At 43.4% G+C, this 19,284-nt stretch overlaps 2 protein-coding genes across 6 annotated transcripts in view; one reads left to right on the top strand and one right to left on the bottom strand.

Moving 5' to 3' along the window:
- The window catches only part of WAPL (WAPL cohesin release factor), an 87,595-nt gene extending 70,073 nt beyond the window's left edge, over positions 1–17,522 (bottom strand). For 4 of the 5 annotated variants that reach the window (XM_005565256.5, XM_005565259.5, XM_005565257.5 and 1 more), the window contains exons 1-2: positions 17,093–17,522; positions 13,323–13,841 (exon numbers count right to left, since the gene is read on the bottom strand). In XM_005565256.5, the coding sequence (XP_005565313.2) occupies positions 13,323–13,821 (499 nt within the window). In that variant the 5' untranslated portion in view covers positions 13,822–13,841; positions 17,093–17,522. Of the gene's footprint in view, positions 1–13,322; positions 13,842–16,685; positions 16,688–17,092 lie in introns of all 5 variants that reach the window. The other variant, XM_074001653.1, reaches the window with a different exon arrangement.
- Positions 16,600–18,423, top strand: LOC141407623 (uncharacterized). The gene is made up of 4 exons (XM_074000852.1): positions 16,600–16,807; positions 16,984–17,234; positions 17,352–18,145; positions 18,239–18,423. Exons 1-4 carry the CDS (start codon positions 16,600–16,602, stop codon positions 18,240–18,242), a joined length of 1,257 nt encoding a protein of 418 aa, XP_073856953.1. The 3' UTR covers positions 18,243–18,423.
- Positions 18,424–19,284: the final 861 nt, after the last annotated feature.

The following is a 19,284-nucleotide window of genomic DNA, read 5'->3' as shown; positions in this document are numbered from 1 at the left end:
AAGGAAATTCACTTCTAAATCCCCAACCTCCAGGTGTATACTGTTCCAAAAACTGATTTGCCAACCCACCTGGCATTAACCAATCACTCTTCTCCCACATTACAAGTATTAATAACAGCGTATCGCTCACCTATCCCTAATCTTATATGGTACATTTCTCCAACTCTTGACATGAACTATAAAGAAATAATGTGATAGATTGTTGATAACGTGATAGACTGTTGGTTTCTGTACTTCACAATTAAGTAAAACTTTCATGTGTGGGTAACAAATCCTTTTCATGTCAGGTAGTTTCCTAAATTAATTGCATTTCACAGAATTGAAAAGACCTAACTGATTCATTATTACAATGAATTTCTATGATTACCACATGCTTTGTGGCATGCAAGAATTCAAATAATAGAATCTGCTATAACAAAATTCTTACCATTCTTATCTTTATTTTATGAATTTATGGCTTCTCAACATTTACGCATATTAAAAAATTGAAATAGGATGCCAGGTGCGGGGGCTCACGCCTGTAATCCCAGCATTTTGGGAAGCAGAGGCAGGCGATCACAAGGTCAGGAGATCGAGACCATCTCGGCTAACACGGTGAAGCCCCATCTCTACTAAAAAATACAAAAAATTAGCCGGGTGTGGTAGCACATATCTGTAGTCCAAGCTACTTGGGAGGCTGAGGCAGGAGAATCGCTTGAACCTGGGAGGCAGAGGTTGCAGTGAGCCCGGGCAACACAGCAAGACTCAGTCTCAAAAACAAAAAAAAAATTTGAAATAGGAATAATAGGGACATAGTAGTACGTGCTTGTAGTCCCACCTAGAGCTACCCAGGGTACTGCGGCCAGCAGTTCATTTGAGGCTGCTGTGTTACGATCACACCTGTGAGTAGCCACACACTCCAGCCTGAGCAACACAGCGAGGCTCCATCTCAACAACAACAAACAACAAAAAATAGGAATAAAATTGATACCAAAAAACTTTTTTGTCCAAAACCTTTATATACTTTAGCAATAATACTCATTCATATATATATAAACTAACTGAAAAAAGCCCAGTCATCTCTTAAAAAGATACATTTCCAGTAAATTTTACCCTTAATTTATACAGCATTCAAGTTTCATAAATTACAGCATTTAAGTTTGATCAAATATTCTGCTAAGAGAGAGAGAGCATTTGATTTAAAAAAAAGTAAGCACTGGTAACTGTGATCATGATGTAGTACAGAATCATTTTTAAAACAGTTTACAGCATTACAGTCACATAAAATTCCTAAAAGCTGTGGAGTTTTTTTTTTGTTTTTTTTTTTTTGTAGAGACAGGGTCTCTCTATGTTGCCAAGGCTGGTCTCAAACTCCTAGACTTGGGTGATCCTCCCATCTCAGCCTCCCAAAGTACTGTGATTACAAGCTTCAGCCACAGCGTCCAACTTTTTTTTTTTTTTTTTGGAGACAGAGTCTTGGTCTGTCAATGAGGCAGTGGCACAGTCTCCACCTCCCACGTTCAAGTGATTCTCCTGTCTCAACCTCCTGAGTAGCTGGGACTACAGGCGCAAGTCACCATTCCCAGCTAATTTTTTTATTTTTAGCAGAGATGGGGTTTCAACATGTTGACGAGGCTGGTCTCAAACTCCTTACCTCAAGTGATCTGCCTACCTCAGCCTCCCAAAGTGCTAGGATTACAGGCATGAGCCACCAGGCCCGACTGCAGCTCTTAAAAATTTGAATTTAGGCCAGGTGTGGTGGCTCATGCCTGTAATCCTCTCCCACTTTGGGAGGCTGAGGCGGGCGGATCACGAGGTCAGGAGATCAAGACCGTCCTAGCAAACACGGTGAAACCCTGTCTCTACTAAAAATACAAAAAAATTAGCCAGGTGTGGTGGTGGGCACCTGTGGTCCCAGCTACCCAGGAGGCTGAGGCAGGAGAATGGCATGAACCAGGGAAGCGGAGCTTGCAGTGAGCCGAGATCGCGCCACTGCACTCGAGCCTGGGCGACAGAGTGAGACTCCGTCTCAAAAAAAGAAAAATAAATACATAAATAATTTGAATTTAAATGCATATACATATTTTTGTACCAAGAATTATGAAAAAGATGACCACTAAAAGACTAAACATAAATACCATAATCATTAGGATAAAATTCTGAAGGGGAAGTAGGATAGAAATACAATTTCAAAAAGAACAAGGAACACTATATTCTAGCTATTAAAGAGCATGTTCTTGTATTTTTTAAAACATACAAAAGTGAACAGTTTCTGGGACATAATGGGAACTTGTAAGAAAGAAAAATTATTAAAGAAAAATTTTTAAAAAGAGAACGAACAGCAGGTAATTATGGTATTTGCAAGCAAGAAAATAATTATGGGCCAGAAGCAGTGGTTCATGACAGGAATCCCAACACTTTGGGAGGCCAAGGTGTGAGGATTGCTTGAGCTCAGCAGTTCGAGACCTCTTCTCTACTAAAATCAAAAAAATTAGCTGACTGTGAGGGTGCACACCTGTGGTCCCAGCTTCTCAGGAGGCTGAGGCAGGATTACCTGTGCCCAGAAGATTGAGGCTGCAGAGAAATATGATTGCATTGCTGCACTCCAGCCTGGGCGACAGAGTGAGACCCTGTCTCCAAAAAAAAAATAAATACTTTGAGGGTGAGGAAGTGATGCATGGAAGAGCTTCTAGAGTGGCTGGCACAATTCTATTTCTTAACCTAGGTAATGGTTACAGGAGTGTTCCTCTTCTAATAATTAATTAAGCTAGACCTCTTTTGTGCGGTTTTCTGTATGTTTTATTTTACAACTTAAAAAAGTTAAAGAAAATCACTATTGACACCTAAACTGCATGTTATATTTTAAAATGTCAATATTGGCCACGTGTGGTGGCTCACGCCTATAATCCCAGCACTTGGGGGGAGCAAAGCAGGGGGATCACTTACATCCAGGAGTCAGAGACCAGCCTAGATAACAGAGTAAGACTGTCTCTACAAAAAAAACTTTTGAAAAGCAGCCGGGCATGGTGGCACATTTCTATAGTCCTAGCTACTCAGGAAGTGGGGGCAGTAGGATCACTTAAACCCAGGAGTTTAAGGTTGCAGTGAGCAATGATCACACCACTGCACTCCAGACTGGGCAACAGAGAAAGACCTTGCTTCTAAAAAAAAAATTAAAAGGATACCTGGGGTTCATCCTTTCTACCACTTCCTTGCCCTACACTTGACTAAGGGTGCCTCTTCTCCTGCAGCCCTCCCTGCTATTTCAGGGCAGGACAGTTTGGGGACACTGATATGCTGACTCTCCAGAGCCTCTTTATAAAATGATTACTCCTTCACCCTGTTATATAAAAGCCCCTTCTTGGCTTCTTTGATTTTCCTGTGTAAGACTAAACAAATAATAATAATAATAATAATAATAATAAGACAACAAAAATAAACAAGGAAAGATTTAAGAAAAAAAAAAAAGTAGTGGCCGGGTACGGTGGCTCACACCTGTAATCCCAGTACTTTGGGAGGCCGAGGCAGGTGGATCACCTGAGGTCAGGAGTTCAAGACCACCCTAACCAAAATAGTGAAACCCAGTCTCTACTAAAAATACACGAATTAGGCAGGTGTGGTGACAGGCGCCTGTAATCCCAGCTACTTGGAAGGATGAGGCAGGAGAATCATTTGAACCCGAGAGGCAGAGGTTGCAGTGAGCAAAGATTGCACCACTGCACTCCCGCCTGGGCAACAATGAGACTCAGTCTCAAAAAATAAATAAATAAATAAAGTAAAGCCCCTTCTTTTGAGGCTGTGCTAGTTACCCTCCAATCTTCCTAATACCTGTCATCTAACAACCTCTTATTCAACCTCTTATTCACTGTTCATGTATTTAAGGATTTTACACCATATTTATAATCTACTCCATTCCAATTTTGCTATCACACTGAATTCCACCAAATTCCAACCCTGACTTCCCAGTTTCTTAACCTATCTCATCATCAACAATCTCCCGCATTCCATCTCAGCCACCAGTTTCATCCAGAAGCTTGCTGTACATCCTAAAATGCTTTACTTCTTAAACATTAAAATCAGATAGCCCACTTTTTTTTAATCATAACCTACCAACCATCCAACTTGCTTGTGCCAGTACTCCCATTCTTCATTTTTACTTAAGCAGATTCTCAGTATACTACCCTTTTTCTCCTCTTTCTCCTATTCATTAGCCCTGTCCAGGCACTCAGCATTTTAAATTCCACAGTCTAATCTTCTCAATCACTCTCTGGGCAATAATATCCTAAATTCCCTTGCTTCTCTCTCTTCATTCCACATGCTGACTGACAGAATGTCTATTGAGGATAATTCTAATAACCCTATCCAATATTCTGTATTCTGTCCAGGTTCCAGGTAATGGGGCCTACTAAAGGAGAGAGAAAAAACATACTCACACACTAGGTAGATTAGTGACCATGTGTTTTCAGTAACACCAACTTCAACTAAGGCCTCAATAATGTCCAGGAATTCTACTTTGTCTCTAGACAGCTCACTCTCCCACTTTAAGTAACATCTATCTGAACTCTTTCCAGCTCCCTTAAACCCCCCAAGTTACCCTGCACGCCCAGGCTGGAGTGCAATAGCGCGGTCTCGGCTCACTGCAACCCCCGCCTCTTGGGTTCAAGTGATTCTACCTCAGCCTCCAGAGTAGCTGGGAATACAGGCGCCCGGACCATGCCTGGCTAATTTTTGTATTTTTAGTAGAGACAGGGTTTCACCATGTCGGCCAGGCTGGTCTCGAACTGCTGACCTCGTGATCTGCTCACCTCGGCCTCCCAAAGGGATGGGATTACTTTTTTTTTTTATGGAGACAGAGTCTCACTCTGTCACCTAGGCTGGAGTGCAGGGGCGTGATCTTGGCTCACAGTAACCTCTGCCTACTGGGTTCAAGTGATTCTCCTGCCTCAGCCTCCTGAGCAGCTGGGATTATAGGCGCACACCACCACGCCTGGCTAATTTTTGTATTTTTAGTAGAGACGGAGTTTCACCATGTTGGTCAGACTGGTTTCGAACTCCTGACCTCCTGACCCACCTGCCTTGACCACCCAAAGTGCTGGGATTACAGGCGTAGCCACCGTGCCTGGCTGGCTGGCTTCAAGTTCTAAAAGCATAGAATACTTAGGGAAAATGCTCAGAAAAGCACAATGTATTATATAAAAGTGTTGTCATCATGTTAGTTCTTTATCATGACCAGCAGAAGTCAATAACTCTAAAGTACAGAGGCTATGTTTATAAATTTCTTATTTTACCCCATAGCTGGTATTCAAACTGGATCTGAGAAGAAATTTGTTAAGTGGTCTCCCATGCTTTTGTTAATACACAAACCTTGAGAATAATACTCTTTTTACTCAGAATATCTGAGTAAGAAACAAAAGTTCTGCTTTAGAACAAAATGAATTTACTTAAAATTATAATGCCTCTTTCATAATTTACATAGTGTCGAATTTCCATTTGTATACACACATATGAAAATAAGAAGTAGAAAATATCTATAAAAATCAAGTCAAAAACTTTATTCAGTAAGTATTAAAAATAGTTTGGTCATCATTCTCGTTTTGTTTTTGAGATGGTATCTTGCTGTGTCGCCCAGGTTGTGACCCAATCATGGCTCACTGCAGCCTTGAACTCCTGGGTTCAAGTGATCCTCAACTCAGTCTCCCAAGAAGCTGGAACTACGGGTGCACCCCGACACATCGGGCTAATTTTTCTTCTTTTGAAGAAATGGGATGTCACTATGTTGACCAGGCTGGTTTTGAACTCCTGGGCTCAAACCATCCTCCCACTTTGGTATCCCCACGTGCTGGTGTTACAGATATGAGCCACCATGCCTGGCCCATCATTCTTATAAAAAAAAAAATTATTTAAGCCAGGTAGCATGCCTGTAATCCCAGCCTCTCAGAAGGCTGAGGCAGGAGGCTGAGGTGGGAGCATCGCTTGAGCCCAGGAATTTGAGGCCAGCCAGGGCAAGATAACAAGATCCCACCTCTTTAAAAAAAAAATCAGATCTTTAATATTAAAAAAAAGCAGAAAATTACTTGAACAGAGACAAGAGGGAATCCATAATTTGGCCCTCGCAAAACAACTTTATTTCCAACATCAAGATAAAACTGTTCTTACAGTGACAGTCTCTTCTAAACGTACAGCTTTGAAGATGACAAAATTAATCTCATTCACATCAGAATACAACAGCACTGTATGAAAAGAACACTTTGGATGTTTCCCAGATCTTCCACTTAACAGTTCAAGTTATTCAACCTCTGAACTGTGCCTTACCCTCAATACAATGGAAACAAAGCCTCTCTTATACAGTTGTGATTAAGGATCAATTAATATGTAAAAGTAGGAATTTAAGAAATAACAGGGCTGGGCACAGTGGCTCACTCCTGTAATCCCAACATTTTGGGAGGTGGAGGTGGGAGGATCACTCAAGTCCAGGAGTTCAGGACAAGGCTGGGCAACATACTGAGACACTGTCTCCACAAAAAAAATTTAGAAATTGGCCCAGTGTGGTGGTGCACCCCATACTCCCAACTGCTGGGGAGGCCAAGGAGGGAAGATGGCTTCAGCCCAGGAGGTAGAAGCTGCGATGAGCCATGCACTCCAGCCTGGATGACAGAGTAAGACCCTGTCTCCAAAAAATAAAAAGAAAAAAAGAAATAATAAGTCTTATCTACTTCTCTTAAAAAGAAGCTGATTTTAGATATGATTTAAATATATTCTACACAACAAATACATGCAATAAATAAAGGTAGGTAACTCTTGCTGATACTATCCTTTCAGGACTTAAAAGATAATAATAATCCTCATTAATCATCTATAGTTTATCCAATGACAATCTCATCTCAGGTCACAAGTTCGTGGACTACTCTAAACTTTCAGTAATAATTCATTTCCCTTTCTAAAAAATCACCTTCAGTTCTAAATCTAAGTTAAAAATCTCCTGACAATACCATCCCTCTAACTTACACAAATACTCATTACAGCTTTAAACAAATTAAAAAATTTTATTGGCTACAAAACCAGTCAGGCAAATTAAGAGCCTATGCTGTAGTTTTCTCAGTATTTGGCAGGATATGTAGACTGAATCCCAGCTGACTGGCAAGGAAAGTGTGCCAAGCCGAAATATAAGTCTTTGCACACTTTAGAGTCCAGATTAAAAACCTGTAGCAGACAGAACAAAGAGGAGAAATGGAAGTAGCCTTGCATAAAAGGCAAAAGAAGACTTTTTTTTGCCTCTACTACAGACAGCACTGATTCAAACCATTAAGGATTACCTGGAGATCTCTTAGAAGGGTGAACCTTTAGCTCCTGCTAACAGTCATTTTTAATGGGCACACCTGGCTGAGAACTGACTGGCTTTAATAGCAACCGTAATCAGAAATTTCTGTTTTCAAAATTAAAGATTAGACACAGAAATATTTGCAGATAGAAACAGAAATCTGAAATTAGCTTTAAAATCCAGGGAGTAAAGGATGGGAAGTGGAGAGAGTAGTGTGCAAAACAGATGAAACAAGATCTGCCAGATACTAAATATTGGAGGTGGACAATCAAGTACATGAGGTTTTTTTTACCATTCTATTTTTGCGTGCCTGAAAAGTTTCATAATAAACATTTTCTTCTTGTTCAAGGAATAGGATATTTTAGCAACACGACTCTTCCCTGAAGTACCTATTCAGTTTGTAATCTTGTTTCTGGTTCCCCTTACCCATCAAGCATCTGTCTGGAAAATGGGAACCATTGTAGATTTTGTGGGTTGTTTTTTGTTTTTGTTTTTTGAGATGGAGTCTCCCTCTGTTGCCCAAGCTGGGGTGCAGTGGCACGATCTCGGCTCACTGCAACCTCCACCTCCCCAGTTCAAGCAATTTCCGGCTTTTTTTGTATTTTTAGTAGAGATGGGGTTTCACCATGTTGGCCAGGCTGGTCTCGAACTCCTGACCTCAAGCAATCCACTCCTCTCAGCCTCCCAAAGTGCTAGATTACAGGCGTGAGCCACTGCACCCGGCTATTGTATGTTTCATAGTGACCTCATCCTATGTTTCCTCTTCAAGTGAAACACAATTTTTTTTTTTTTTTTTTGAGTCAGAGTTTGACTCTGTCACCCAGGCTGGAGAGCAGTGGCACAATCTCTGCTCACTGCAACCTCTGCCTCCTGGGTTCAAGCAGTTCTCCTGCCTTAGCTTCCTGAGAAGCTGGGATTACAGGCATGCACCAACACACCTGGTTAATTTTTGTATTTTTTTTAGTAAAGACAGGGTTTCACCATGTTGGTCAGGCTGGTCTCAAACTCCTGACCTCCTGATCTGCCTGCCTCGGCCTCCCAAAGTGCTGGAATTACAGGCATGGGCTGCCGCACCCGCAACACAATTTTTAAAAGTACTATCCATTTTTATAAAAGTACTTAAAGAATTTTAACAGTGTCAAAAAAAAAATCAACCACATACTCCCCTATAGATAAAGAGATGCACTTAAAAACGTAATGCCAGGTCAAATGACATAATAATTCTGAGCCTGGGTTAGCCCTTTTCACTAATGTGATATAATTCTACAGCAAAAAAATAAGATGAACGAGCAGGGACACTCAACACTCCATTGGAAAGATATGATGGAACTTCTTCTGTGCACTTTGAACGAGTTGTTAAAATTTGCAACAGGTGGCCGGGCGCGGTGGTTCACGCCTGTAATCCCAGCACTTTGGGAGGCTGAGGCGGGCAGATCACCTGAGGTCAGGAGTTCGAGACCAGCCTGGCCAACATGGTGAAACTCCGTCTCTACTAAAAAAAATACAAAAATTAGCTGGGCGTTGTGGTGCATGCCTGTGGTTCCAGCTACTTGCCAGGCTGAGGCAGAAGAATTGCTTGAACCCGGGAGGCAGAGCTTGTAGTGAGCCAAGATCGCGCCACTGCACTCCAGCCTGGGCTACAGAGCGACAATCCGTCTCAAAAAAAAAAAAAAAAAAAAAAAAAAATTTGCAACAGGTTCTTAAATAAAATGCCTAACCATGATCTGCAAAAGACTGCTAAGATTTCTGAGACCCAAGTAGGTATATGAGTACTTGCATCTGGAGAAAAGAATTCGAAACTCATTCTCAGAAGGGTCCCTAATGCAAAAAAGGTTAGGAACCCCTTGAGATTTACAGAGGCCTCTTTTATCAAAAATTTAGGTTTCGGTTTCTAAATTTCAATTAAAATTACAAGGTTTTCTGAGTGAGAGTAAAGGCAACAAAAATTGATAGACATAATGCAAGAAAACAGTCTAGGCACAAGAGAAATGACCAGTTTAGAGGGGAGAGACAAAGGAAAGGTCACGAAGTGCAAAAGCATCCCCACAACTATAACAAACTTACAAACATACAAACTTATAAATGGTTTATAACAACAACTAACTCGCACACATTAGAGACAGGAGAAGACTACCATAAAAATTAAATGCACTCCCTCAAATTCACTTCTTATCCTACAAGGAGCTGCCAAGGTTGTTGCAACTCTGGATGACGAAGGGAGAGGAGAAAAAAAGAAATATTCATAGTGCTATACCATTCCCTGACCACTAAAAGACCCTTTGTGAAGGAGGAAGATGGACAAGATGTTCCTGAACATCTATTTGCCTGTATTTTAGTATGTATTTTCCCCTCACAAACCAATTAAAATGGAATTTGAACTCAGAGTCAGTCACAGTATCAGCATTAGAACTACAATTTAGCTACGTAGACTGGGAAGCAATTATCCCACTTAGCTGGTTGGTCTCTCCAACCTACTTCCAACAACAGATTTAACACAAAGATATATTGTCCGCAAAGCTACAGAAACAATTACTTCTGAATACTTTCACATTCCTTTCCCCCTTACCTAAACGTTCATCTTTATTAATACGCTCTGCCATCAGGGTCCCTGCCTGCCAGTGATGCGCCATCCCTCAAAAGACCACACACTTAAGGAAGCTGGAGTTAGCCTTGAGGACTTTCACCACTTGTACAGCGTCATCTTCCTTCCTCCAGCCCACCCACCCCACGTTTTGGTTTATCTGAAAACATCAAGAAATGTCAGGCCGGGCACAGTGGCTCATGTCTATAATCCTAGCACTTTGGGAGGCCGAGATGGGTAGATCACATGCGGTCAGGAGTTCTAGACCAGCCTGGCCAACATGGTGAAACCTCGTCTCTACTAAAAATACAAAAATTAGCCAGGCATGGTGGCAGGTGCCTATAATCCCAGCTACTCGGGGGTACCAAGGCAGGAGAATTGCTTGAACCCAGGAGGCAGAGGTTGCAGTGAGCCAAGACAGTGCCATCACACTCCAGCCTAGGGGAAAAGAGCAAGACTTCTCTCAAAAAAAAAAAAAAAAAAAAAGAAATGTCAGTTGAACAACAAACACAAGCAGAATAGCATTCGCAGAGCCTAACACAGTGGTTTGACAAACAGTAGGTGCTCAATATGTTGATAATAAACAAATCTCATTCCAGTTCTGCCACTAGCTGACCTTGGACAGTGACTTAACCTCTTTGAGCTTCATATATAAAATGAGAGCTCAGTTAAAATTCATTTTAGTTCAAAAAGAGTTTGAGGGGCCAGGCGCGATGGCCCACGCTTGCAATGCCAGCACTTTGGGAGGCCTAGGTGGGCGGATCACTTGAGGTCAGTTCGAGACCAGCCTGGCCAACATGGTGAAAATCTGTCTCTACAAAAATATAAAAATTGGCCGGGCGCGGTGGCTCAAGCCTATAATCCCAGCACTTTGGGACGGGCGGATCACGAGGTCAGGAGATCGAGACCATCCTGGCTAACACAGTGAAACCCCGTCTCTACTAAAAAATACAAAAAACTAGCCGGGCGAGGTGGCGGGCGCCTGTAGTCCCAGCTACTCGGGAGGCTGAGGCAGGAGAATGGTCTAAACCCGGGAGGCGGAGCTTGCAGTGAGCTGAGATCCGGCCACTGCACCCCAGCCTGGGCGACAAAGCAAGACTCTGTCTCAAAAAAAAAAAAAAAAAAAAAAAAAAAATATATATATATATATATATATATATAAAAAAATTATCGAGACATGATGGCAGGTGCCTATAATCCCAGTTACTGCGGAGGCTGAGGTGGGAGAATCACTTTAACCCAGGAGGCAGAGGCTGCAGTGAGGCAAGATGGCGCCATTGTACTCCAGTCTGGGCAACACAGTGAGACTCTGTGTCAAAGTTTGATGATTTTAACATACATTTATGTATTTTTAGAAGCTGACCTGAAAACAGTTTTTATGCTGTTTATGCTATTTATTTATTTATTTTTTTGAGATGGCATCTTGCTTTGTTGCCCAGGCTGGAGTGCAGGGGCACAATCTTGGCTCACTGCAACCTCTGTCTCCTGGGTTCAAGTGATTCTCCCACCTCAACCTCCCTATTAGGTGGAATTAGAGGCACCCACCACCACGCCCAGCTAATTTTTTGTATTTTTAATATAGATGGGGTTTCACCACGTTGGCCAGGCTGGTCTTGAACTCCTGAGCTCAGGTGATATACCCGCCTTGGCCTCCCAAAGTCCTGGGATTACAGGCATGAGCCACTGCACAGGCCCTTTATGCCGTCTTTTTAATGGAAATTTAACCTAAACTTGCCAACAACGCCTGAGGAGAAATGTGGGCAAAGCAGTAAGGACAGCCAAATTAGAATTAACCCGGAGGATCAAAGGAATGACAGTAACAGCTGGCTCATCGTCTCATCCAAGAGTGAGAGAAAGAGTGAAAAAATGCTCAACATTTTTAGTAAAACTATGCAAAGCCCAGTACATTGTACTGTTTCATGTGCCTTAACCTTCAGAGGACAAATTCCCCTTAAGAATTCAGTACAGGCCGGGCGCGGTGGCTCAAGCCTGTAATCCCAGCACTTTGGGAGGCCGAGACGGGTGGATCATGAGGTCAGGAGATCGAGACCATCCTGGCTAACGCGGTGAAACCCCGTCTCTACTAAAAAATACAAAAAACTAGCCGGGCGAGGTGGCGGGCGCCTGTAGTCCCAGCTACTCGGGAGGCTGAGGCAGGAGAATGGCGGGAACCCGGGAGGCGGAGCTTGCAGTGAGCCGAGATCTGGTCACTGCGCTCCAGCCTGGGCGACAGAGCAAGACTCCGTCACAAAAAAAAAAAAAAAAAGAATTCAGTACAGCAAAGTTTTGTGTTTGTGTTTACTTCCTTTCAAAGGAAGATTTTTATAACCTTTCATTATTGCTAAACTTTGCCAAGATGTCAAGAACTAAGGTTTCTTTTCAATTACAGTATAGTGCCACCCTTATCCTAATGCTGATAGAGTGCTCCCACTTCTCTACCCCACCTCTTCCCTGCCACCCTCAATATTAGCTCTTCAGTCTTTTAGTTAATTGTACCTTTTTCACTTATTATAAATCTCAAATCCCTTACAGGAGACAGAACAAAATGTATCGTTTTAGGAGACAGTACTAGATGCTCTATTTACAAATTAACATTTTTAAAATACAACCAGTTTTGTGGTTTAAAATCTATCAATACGGCGGGGCACGGTGGCTCACGCCTGTAATCCCAGCACTTTGGGAGGTCGAGGCAGGCGGATCACAAGGTCAGGAGATCGGGACCAACCTGGCTAACACAGTGAAACTTTGTCTCCACTAAAAATACAAAAATTAGCCGGGCGTGGTGGTGGGCCCCTGTAGTCCCAGCTACCTGGGAGGCTGAGGCAGGAGAAAGGCATGAACCTGGCAGGCGGAGCGCGCAGTGAGCCGAGATGGCACCACCGCTCTCCAGCGTGGGCGACAGAGCAAGACTCCGTCTCAAAATAAATAAATCTATCAATACAAGCTGCTACTGGCCCCAAACTAATCTCAATTTGGAATCAAGTTCAATTCTTTAATGTCTCCACTCAATACCTCCTTAATCTTTCTGAGCTAGTTTTGGCAGAGAGTCTACCATTGTTAACTAATCCTCATTTTAAGTACTCATCTCATTTTCATTAACAATAACCATCCAAATCCTCCACAGTAATAGAAATGAGATACTCCGTGATCCTAACACAACAAAAAGAGATATTTCTTATTGGAATCGGGGTTAGAAACGTATGACTGTTCCCAAAATGTACCCTGAGCAACAGTCTATAAACATTAATATCCAAGTTGTTTTATTATTTCAACCTCCAACTGGTTTCTTTAAAGTTCTTAAATGTCTTTTACAAAACTATCAATAGTCCCCATTTATCCTAAGTGCAGAAAGAAAACACAATATGTATTTTAGAAGTTAAATCATTTTAAAAAATTGCTTGCATGAAGCCCTCTTGGCTGAGAATAAAGAAAATCAAAACTTACCTGAAGTTATTAATTTGTTACAGCTACTTATGCTTGCATCATCATCTACAATTCGGTTTGTGCTCTTTTCTTTCCCAAGCAAAGTGTCCTCCAAAGGGAAGCATTTATCAGATATAACAGTGTCTTCAACCACCACATGACTAATTTTGCTATTAGCTTCAAGTACTGAAGTGACCTCTTCCAGCTGAGCAGCTTCACTAGATTCTGAGTAAGAGGAACCCTTACTCTGGGCTAAATTCTTTGAAGAAACTGGTAGAGACTCATCATCACTATCAAATCCAAAAGGATCTCCAGTACTTTCTTCTTCCACTTTAGGTTTCTTCGGAATTTCTTGGATATCTGGTTTGAAATTGGGCCTCTTCTGCCCTAATTTAGCCATAAATGTAGTCTCTCCCCATTTTGTGCTAAGGGTGGTCCGTTTGTTGGAAAAGACTTCATCAAATTTTGAACTGCCATTTCCACCTTTCCTACTGTATGTTTTCCCAAATCTGGATGTCATTTTGACACCAGTTTCATATTCTGTGAAAAAAAATTTAAGAAAACATATAATCATCAAATACTCAACAAGTGTTAAACAGTGCTATAAAAATAAAAACCTAGGGATTATTCCCTCATGACTTTTGACATCACCACAGACTTTTAAACAAACAAATATGAGGAAGGGGTATAAAGAAAGGCTGATTTATTACTCTACATGCTTCCATGTCAATTTTCCTCTACAATGAGTACATATTCTTATGCTACTTACAAAGTAAAAAAAACTTAATGATTAACCAACTTATAATACGATATCCACAAAGCTAACTTGAAACGTATTAAGCTCCAAATGAATCAACTTGCTATTCTTATAAACATCATTTTTACCTTAAAAAATAATCTGTATAGAGGCTGGGAGGTCGAGGCAGGCAAATCACTTGAGGTCAGGAGTTTGAGACCAGCCTGGCCACCATGGTGAAACCCTGTCTCTACTAAAAATAAAAAAATTAGCTGCGAGTGGTGGCACACGCTTGTAATGCCAGCTACTTGAGAGGCTGGGGCAGGAGAACTGCTTGAACTCAGGAGATGGAGGTTGCAGTGATGTTATAATAATCTATATAGGGTAATTACCTATATAAAATCTTAAGCACAGAATGTTAATTTTTTTCAGGGCCTCAGAAATATCCAATACTTGATTTAGTTCTTTGAAATTTCATGGCACTAATTCATAGGAGAAAAAAGGTCCCCAAAATGGTGCTTTTTCTCATGTTTTACAACCTGCAGCTTTTAACCCAATCCTGAAGATTCTGCTTCTTGGTGTAGTGTAATTCGGGCTGTGACTTAAAAAATGTTCCTTAGATGGTCATTTCCCTAAGGGAAAGAAACTATCCTTATCCTATCTGCCTTGTCCCGATAGTGCTGTGCTCATTTGCTGAGTTACATTTTCTGGAGCTAGTGAGCTCCAGCATATTACACTGTTTCATGGATTAATACAGGAATAGAAACATATAACCTTTATTTTTCTCTTCGATTTATAAATGGCAAATCGATTTACCTGATTTATCTACTTCACAGGACAAAAAAAAAATCTTTAGGGCAGAAAATCAAGAGTCAAACATTTTTTAAAACAAGTTACTTGCATTGGTTCTGTGCCTATTAAAAAAAGGTACAGTACTTTTTAAACATGATCAATCCTTATCCGTTTGTCTACACTTTGACCTTTCTACAGTTCAAACATCAATACATCGAATATAACTTTAAAAAGTGAACAAGGGCCTAAGGGATGAAAAATCTTCTTACTTTGAAAACTACAAGAACTGAAATTATATTTGACCTATACTTTTGAATATGTTTTGAGCTACACTTGTGTTTTCCCTTAACTTAAATTATTACAACTTACAATGAGTCACTGTCTGAGTTTTATATATATTCTGTAGTAGATCCCCCGATGTTTGGTGAGAAGACAATTTTAATTTAACAAAATAATAATTTAGTCATCATATATATCTGTGTTAAGAGAAAACAGTGTTCCTGAAGGAGATCTATTTCATCTTCTACTGCAGCTCTAACACTAAGAAGTCTTACTCTCTTTCTTGTTAAGTACAGCCTAAACACAACAGGATACTGGGCAACTACCACGGACAACAAACTAAAAGTCGATTCTCTTGATTCTTTCAAGAATGTAAAGCTGAGATCCTGCAGGTCTGTAAGTGTGCTTACATATATACACCAACAAAGTTGAAATGTTTTCGATACGCTTATGTGCTAATCATCTAAAAATACTAACCAAAGGCCAAACCAAAAATCTAGACTTGAGTTCCTTTATGTCAACATCAGAAAAACTCACTGTTAAAATGGTTCTAGAACCCCAAGGCATTCACTGTTGAAAGTTTAAAGTCTGCAGATGAATATCTGACACTAAGGACTTAATTATTTTATGTGATAAAAAATAATTTTGTGCTGGCTGGGCGCGGTAGCTCACACCTGTAAACCCAGCACTCTGGGAAGACGAGACAGGCAGATCACCTGAGGCTGGGAGTTCGAGACCAGCCTGACCAACATGGAGAAACTGCGTGTCTACTAAAATAGAAAATTAGCCGGTCGTGGTGGCGCATGCCTGTAATCCCAGCTACTCGGGAGGCTGCGGCAGGAGAATCAATTGAACCCGGGAGGCGGAGGTTGCGGTGAGCTGAGATCACGTCACTGCACTCCAGCCTGGGAAACAAGAGCGAAACTCCATCTCAAAAATAATAATAATAATTTCGTGCCAAAAGACCACGTTTTTTGCAAATACATAGTGAAATACTGATGAAATAACGTCAGCGATTTTCCAACATTAAAGAATGAGAAGTGTACAGATGAAATAACTTTGTATATTAACTGCTGAATCCAAGCGATGGGTACAGAGGAGTTCATTATATAGTATCTCTTCCTGATTGCCTTTATCGTTTCCCACAATAAAATGTCTTTAAGTCTGCAGACTGTTGCAATGGCATGTAAGCATAAAGCACTAGATTCCAAAATAAGTGTGCAGACGTCTTTGAAATTAAATTTTAAGTGTTTCAAGTACACGATCCTGCTCAACCTTTAAACTCCAAAGACTGTCCTAACTAAAAACGAAAGAATGATTCACGACTAAGTCTTTTCGGTTGTTGGGCTTTTGCCCTAGCCCAAAATCAGGTCGAATTTTCAGGGAAGTGCGCTGATTAAAGAAAACCAAAAAAAAAAGCCTTTATTTTTCACTCCCACCCTAATCTAGCGTCTTCCCGATCCCCAAAGGCTTTAGGGGCTTCCATTAAGGATGGAAAGCGGACGGGACAAACCTGACTATCGAGAAATCCTCACCTGGGGACAGCCGGGGCGCCACGGGCAGTGGGCGCGGTGGACCCCTCGGACTGGACACTCACGCAACTTTTCTCCTCCCAACCCGCGCCGCCCAGGAAAGGGAGGTCGCTTTCGACGCCCCGGAAGCCTCTGCCACCGAATCCCTAGGGCAGTGCAAGGCCCCAGTGGCAGCCAGGGGCGGATGAAACCACGGGAAAGGACTCGGGGCTGAAATCAACACACTTGACTGGGTTTGGGGACCTAAGTCAATCAGCAGTCGCCCGAAAAAGAACTCCGAAAAAGGAAAATAAAAGGGGAAAAAGAGAGTTCTTCAGGTCATTCCCCTGCTCAACTTCCTCAGCGGCCCGGTGGGCGAGGCAGTTAGACTTCCACCGCCCGCTCCCAGCCTCTGCCTCCCCCACCCTCCCGGCTCCCTCCCGGCCTAGGCGGCCGCCCGACACCTCACTTACCCTCGGCGCCTGGCGGGTGCTTTGGCCACGGGCCGCCTCCGCCTCTCCCGCTCCCTACGGCCCGCGGGCGGGCGCGGAACCCCCGCGCGGGAGAGCAGGGCCGGCTGGTGAGAGCCGAGAGAGGCGAGGGGCTCCGCTTTCGGTAAATAGGAAGCCCGGTGGGGGGGGGGGAGGAGCGGCGGCCCCGCAACTTCCCTCCCCGCCTCGAGCGCCGCCGGCCGGGCTCGGGCCTAGCTCTCGCTGACCGCCGCCGCCGGAGCTGGTGCCAGAGCCCGCTACGTGCCCCTGCTGGGCCGCCGCCGCCTCCTGCGCCGCCGCTTCCGCCGGTGAATGGTCAGCGCTGGAGTTTGAACAGGGCCCTGAACCATCTCAACGCCATTTGCGCTCCCGGCCCCCACCTCCTTCCTCCAACAGCCGCTCGCTCCGTCACTCCGCTTCCCACAGTCCCCGCGCGGCCGCCCGACCCCGCAGCCAATCACGCAGCCGCTTACTCAAACCGCCGCGCAGGCGCTCCGCTCCGCATGCTCCGGCGCCCGCCATTGGCCTGACCGCGGGGCCCGACGGGAGTTGTAGTCCAGGTCCGCGAGGTCGCGTTGCCCAGGACCAGGCGCGGGAGCGGGCGCGGGAGCGGGCGGCTGGCCTGGCCCTCCTGGTCTCGGCAGCCACTTCTAGCTCCCGGCCCCGCCGGGAGACGCAGGTGCCACGGGGATGGGCGGCCGAGCGGGTGGCGCAGTGCAGGCAGCTGTATCAATCGCTTCCCCTCCAGGGACCCGCCGGTGTCTGGGGACCGCGGGCTGTGCAGCTGCGCTGGGCCTGCCGGGGCCGCCGCCCGGGAGCGCGGAGGCAGGGAGCGCGTGGTCCAGAGCCGCCCTCGACCTGGCCTGGCAGGTCCTGGCCCGGCGTAGGTGACGACGGCGGGACTGCGAGGCGCCGGACACCCGAGGCCGCCAGCAGCGTTGCCCCGCGCTTTTTCGCGCCCCTCCAGTCCTGCAGTCCTCCCTCTAACTCCGTCTGCCCGTCACCGATTGAAAGTGGCCCCGAGAATATTGGATGGTATTGAGCAACTATCATTAACCTTGTTGGGTGTGGTAACGGTAATGTGGTTATGGTTTTGTTTTTTTTTAAGACCTACTGATATGTTGACAGGTAGAGTGATCTGGTGTCAGGAGTGTAAAATACGCCTGTGAAAACTGGGGGAGAGGAATAAAACAAGCTGGCAGGACGTTTTTCATCGTTGATGCTGCGTGATGCAAGCACATGCGCTCATCATACAATCTCTCTACTTGTGTATATTAAATTTTCCATAATAAAAAGTTTAGAGAAGTAAGCCAGTGATTGCCTCAAGGGAGAACAGTGAGGTGGCGGATGAAGGGAGGAAGGAGTCTTAATTTTTCGCTGTGCGCCTTTTTGTGCTGTCTTAGGTTTTCCCCATTTAATGTGTTACCTAATTCAGAAAATTGGTAAGTTTTTTTTTTTTTAAAGGCTACTATGAGAAAACAGCATTCTAAAGAATAGCACAACCAGTTCCCCCTAAGAGAGGTGCATGATTCGTCGGACTCGGACAGCCTTGATGTTTGTTAGGCGGTTAATGGAGACCCACCTGGGAAATTAGAAAACTACTAATTGCTTTCAGTGAGAAGCCCGCCCTTCTTCCACAAATGGATAATTTGCTTTTAATGCACCCAGAAGTTATCCAGCTCCCTCCGGTATAATCGGGGAAACTCCAAATAAAGGAAAAATAGTTCAGAGACCCTGCAGCCTTTCCCAAGAGGAATTTGAGGTGGATTTTAGTGTGGTTGGATTGTTTTGCCTACCTGACTGCAGAATTTATATTCTGACATTTACAATTTCCCAAATACTGAGTCAGTATTTTTTCTTGTTTCAAAATAAACCAACTTCTTCTGTAGTTTATATGAATAACAAGTCCATATCTTCCACTGTGGGTGGGATGCACATGACTGTTTTATTTGGGTCAGTTTTGTCTCTTTTTTTTAATTGGCAATTTAGGAACTTGTTTTTATTCTGTTTAAAGATCTCTGGCAGAGGTGCAGGCTGCACTTACTATAATTATTTAGATGACAAGGTAGTGGATGGTAATTAAAGGGTAATTATCATCAGAGGGAAAAGATAAGATCAAAAAACCAGAAGAGGTGAGGAGACAATTGCAAGATCTTCCTGTAGGAGGGTGTTGT

This window comes from Macaca fascicularis, chromosome 9 (genome assembly GCF_037993035.2).
Source record: "Macaca fascicularis isolate 582-1 chromosome 9, T2T-MFA8v1.1".
Lineage (NCBI taxonomy): Eukaryota > Metazoa > Chordata > Mammalia > Primates > Cercopithecidae > Macaca > Macaca fascicularis.
Note: the sequence above shows the minus strand (reverse complement) of the source record. Positions and strands in the feature narration are given on the sequence as shown.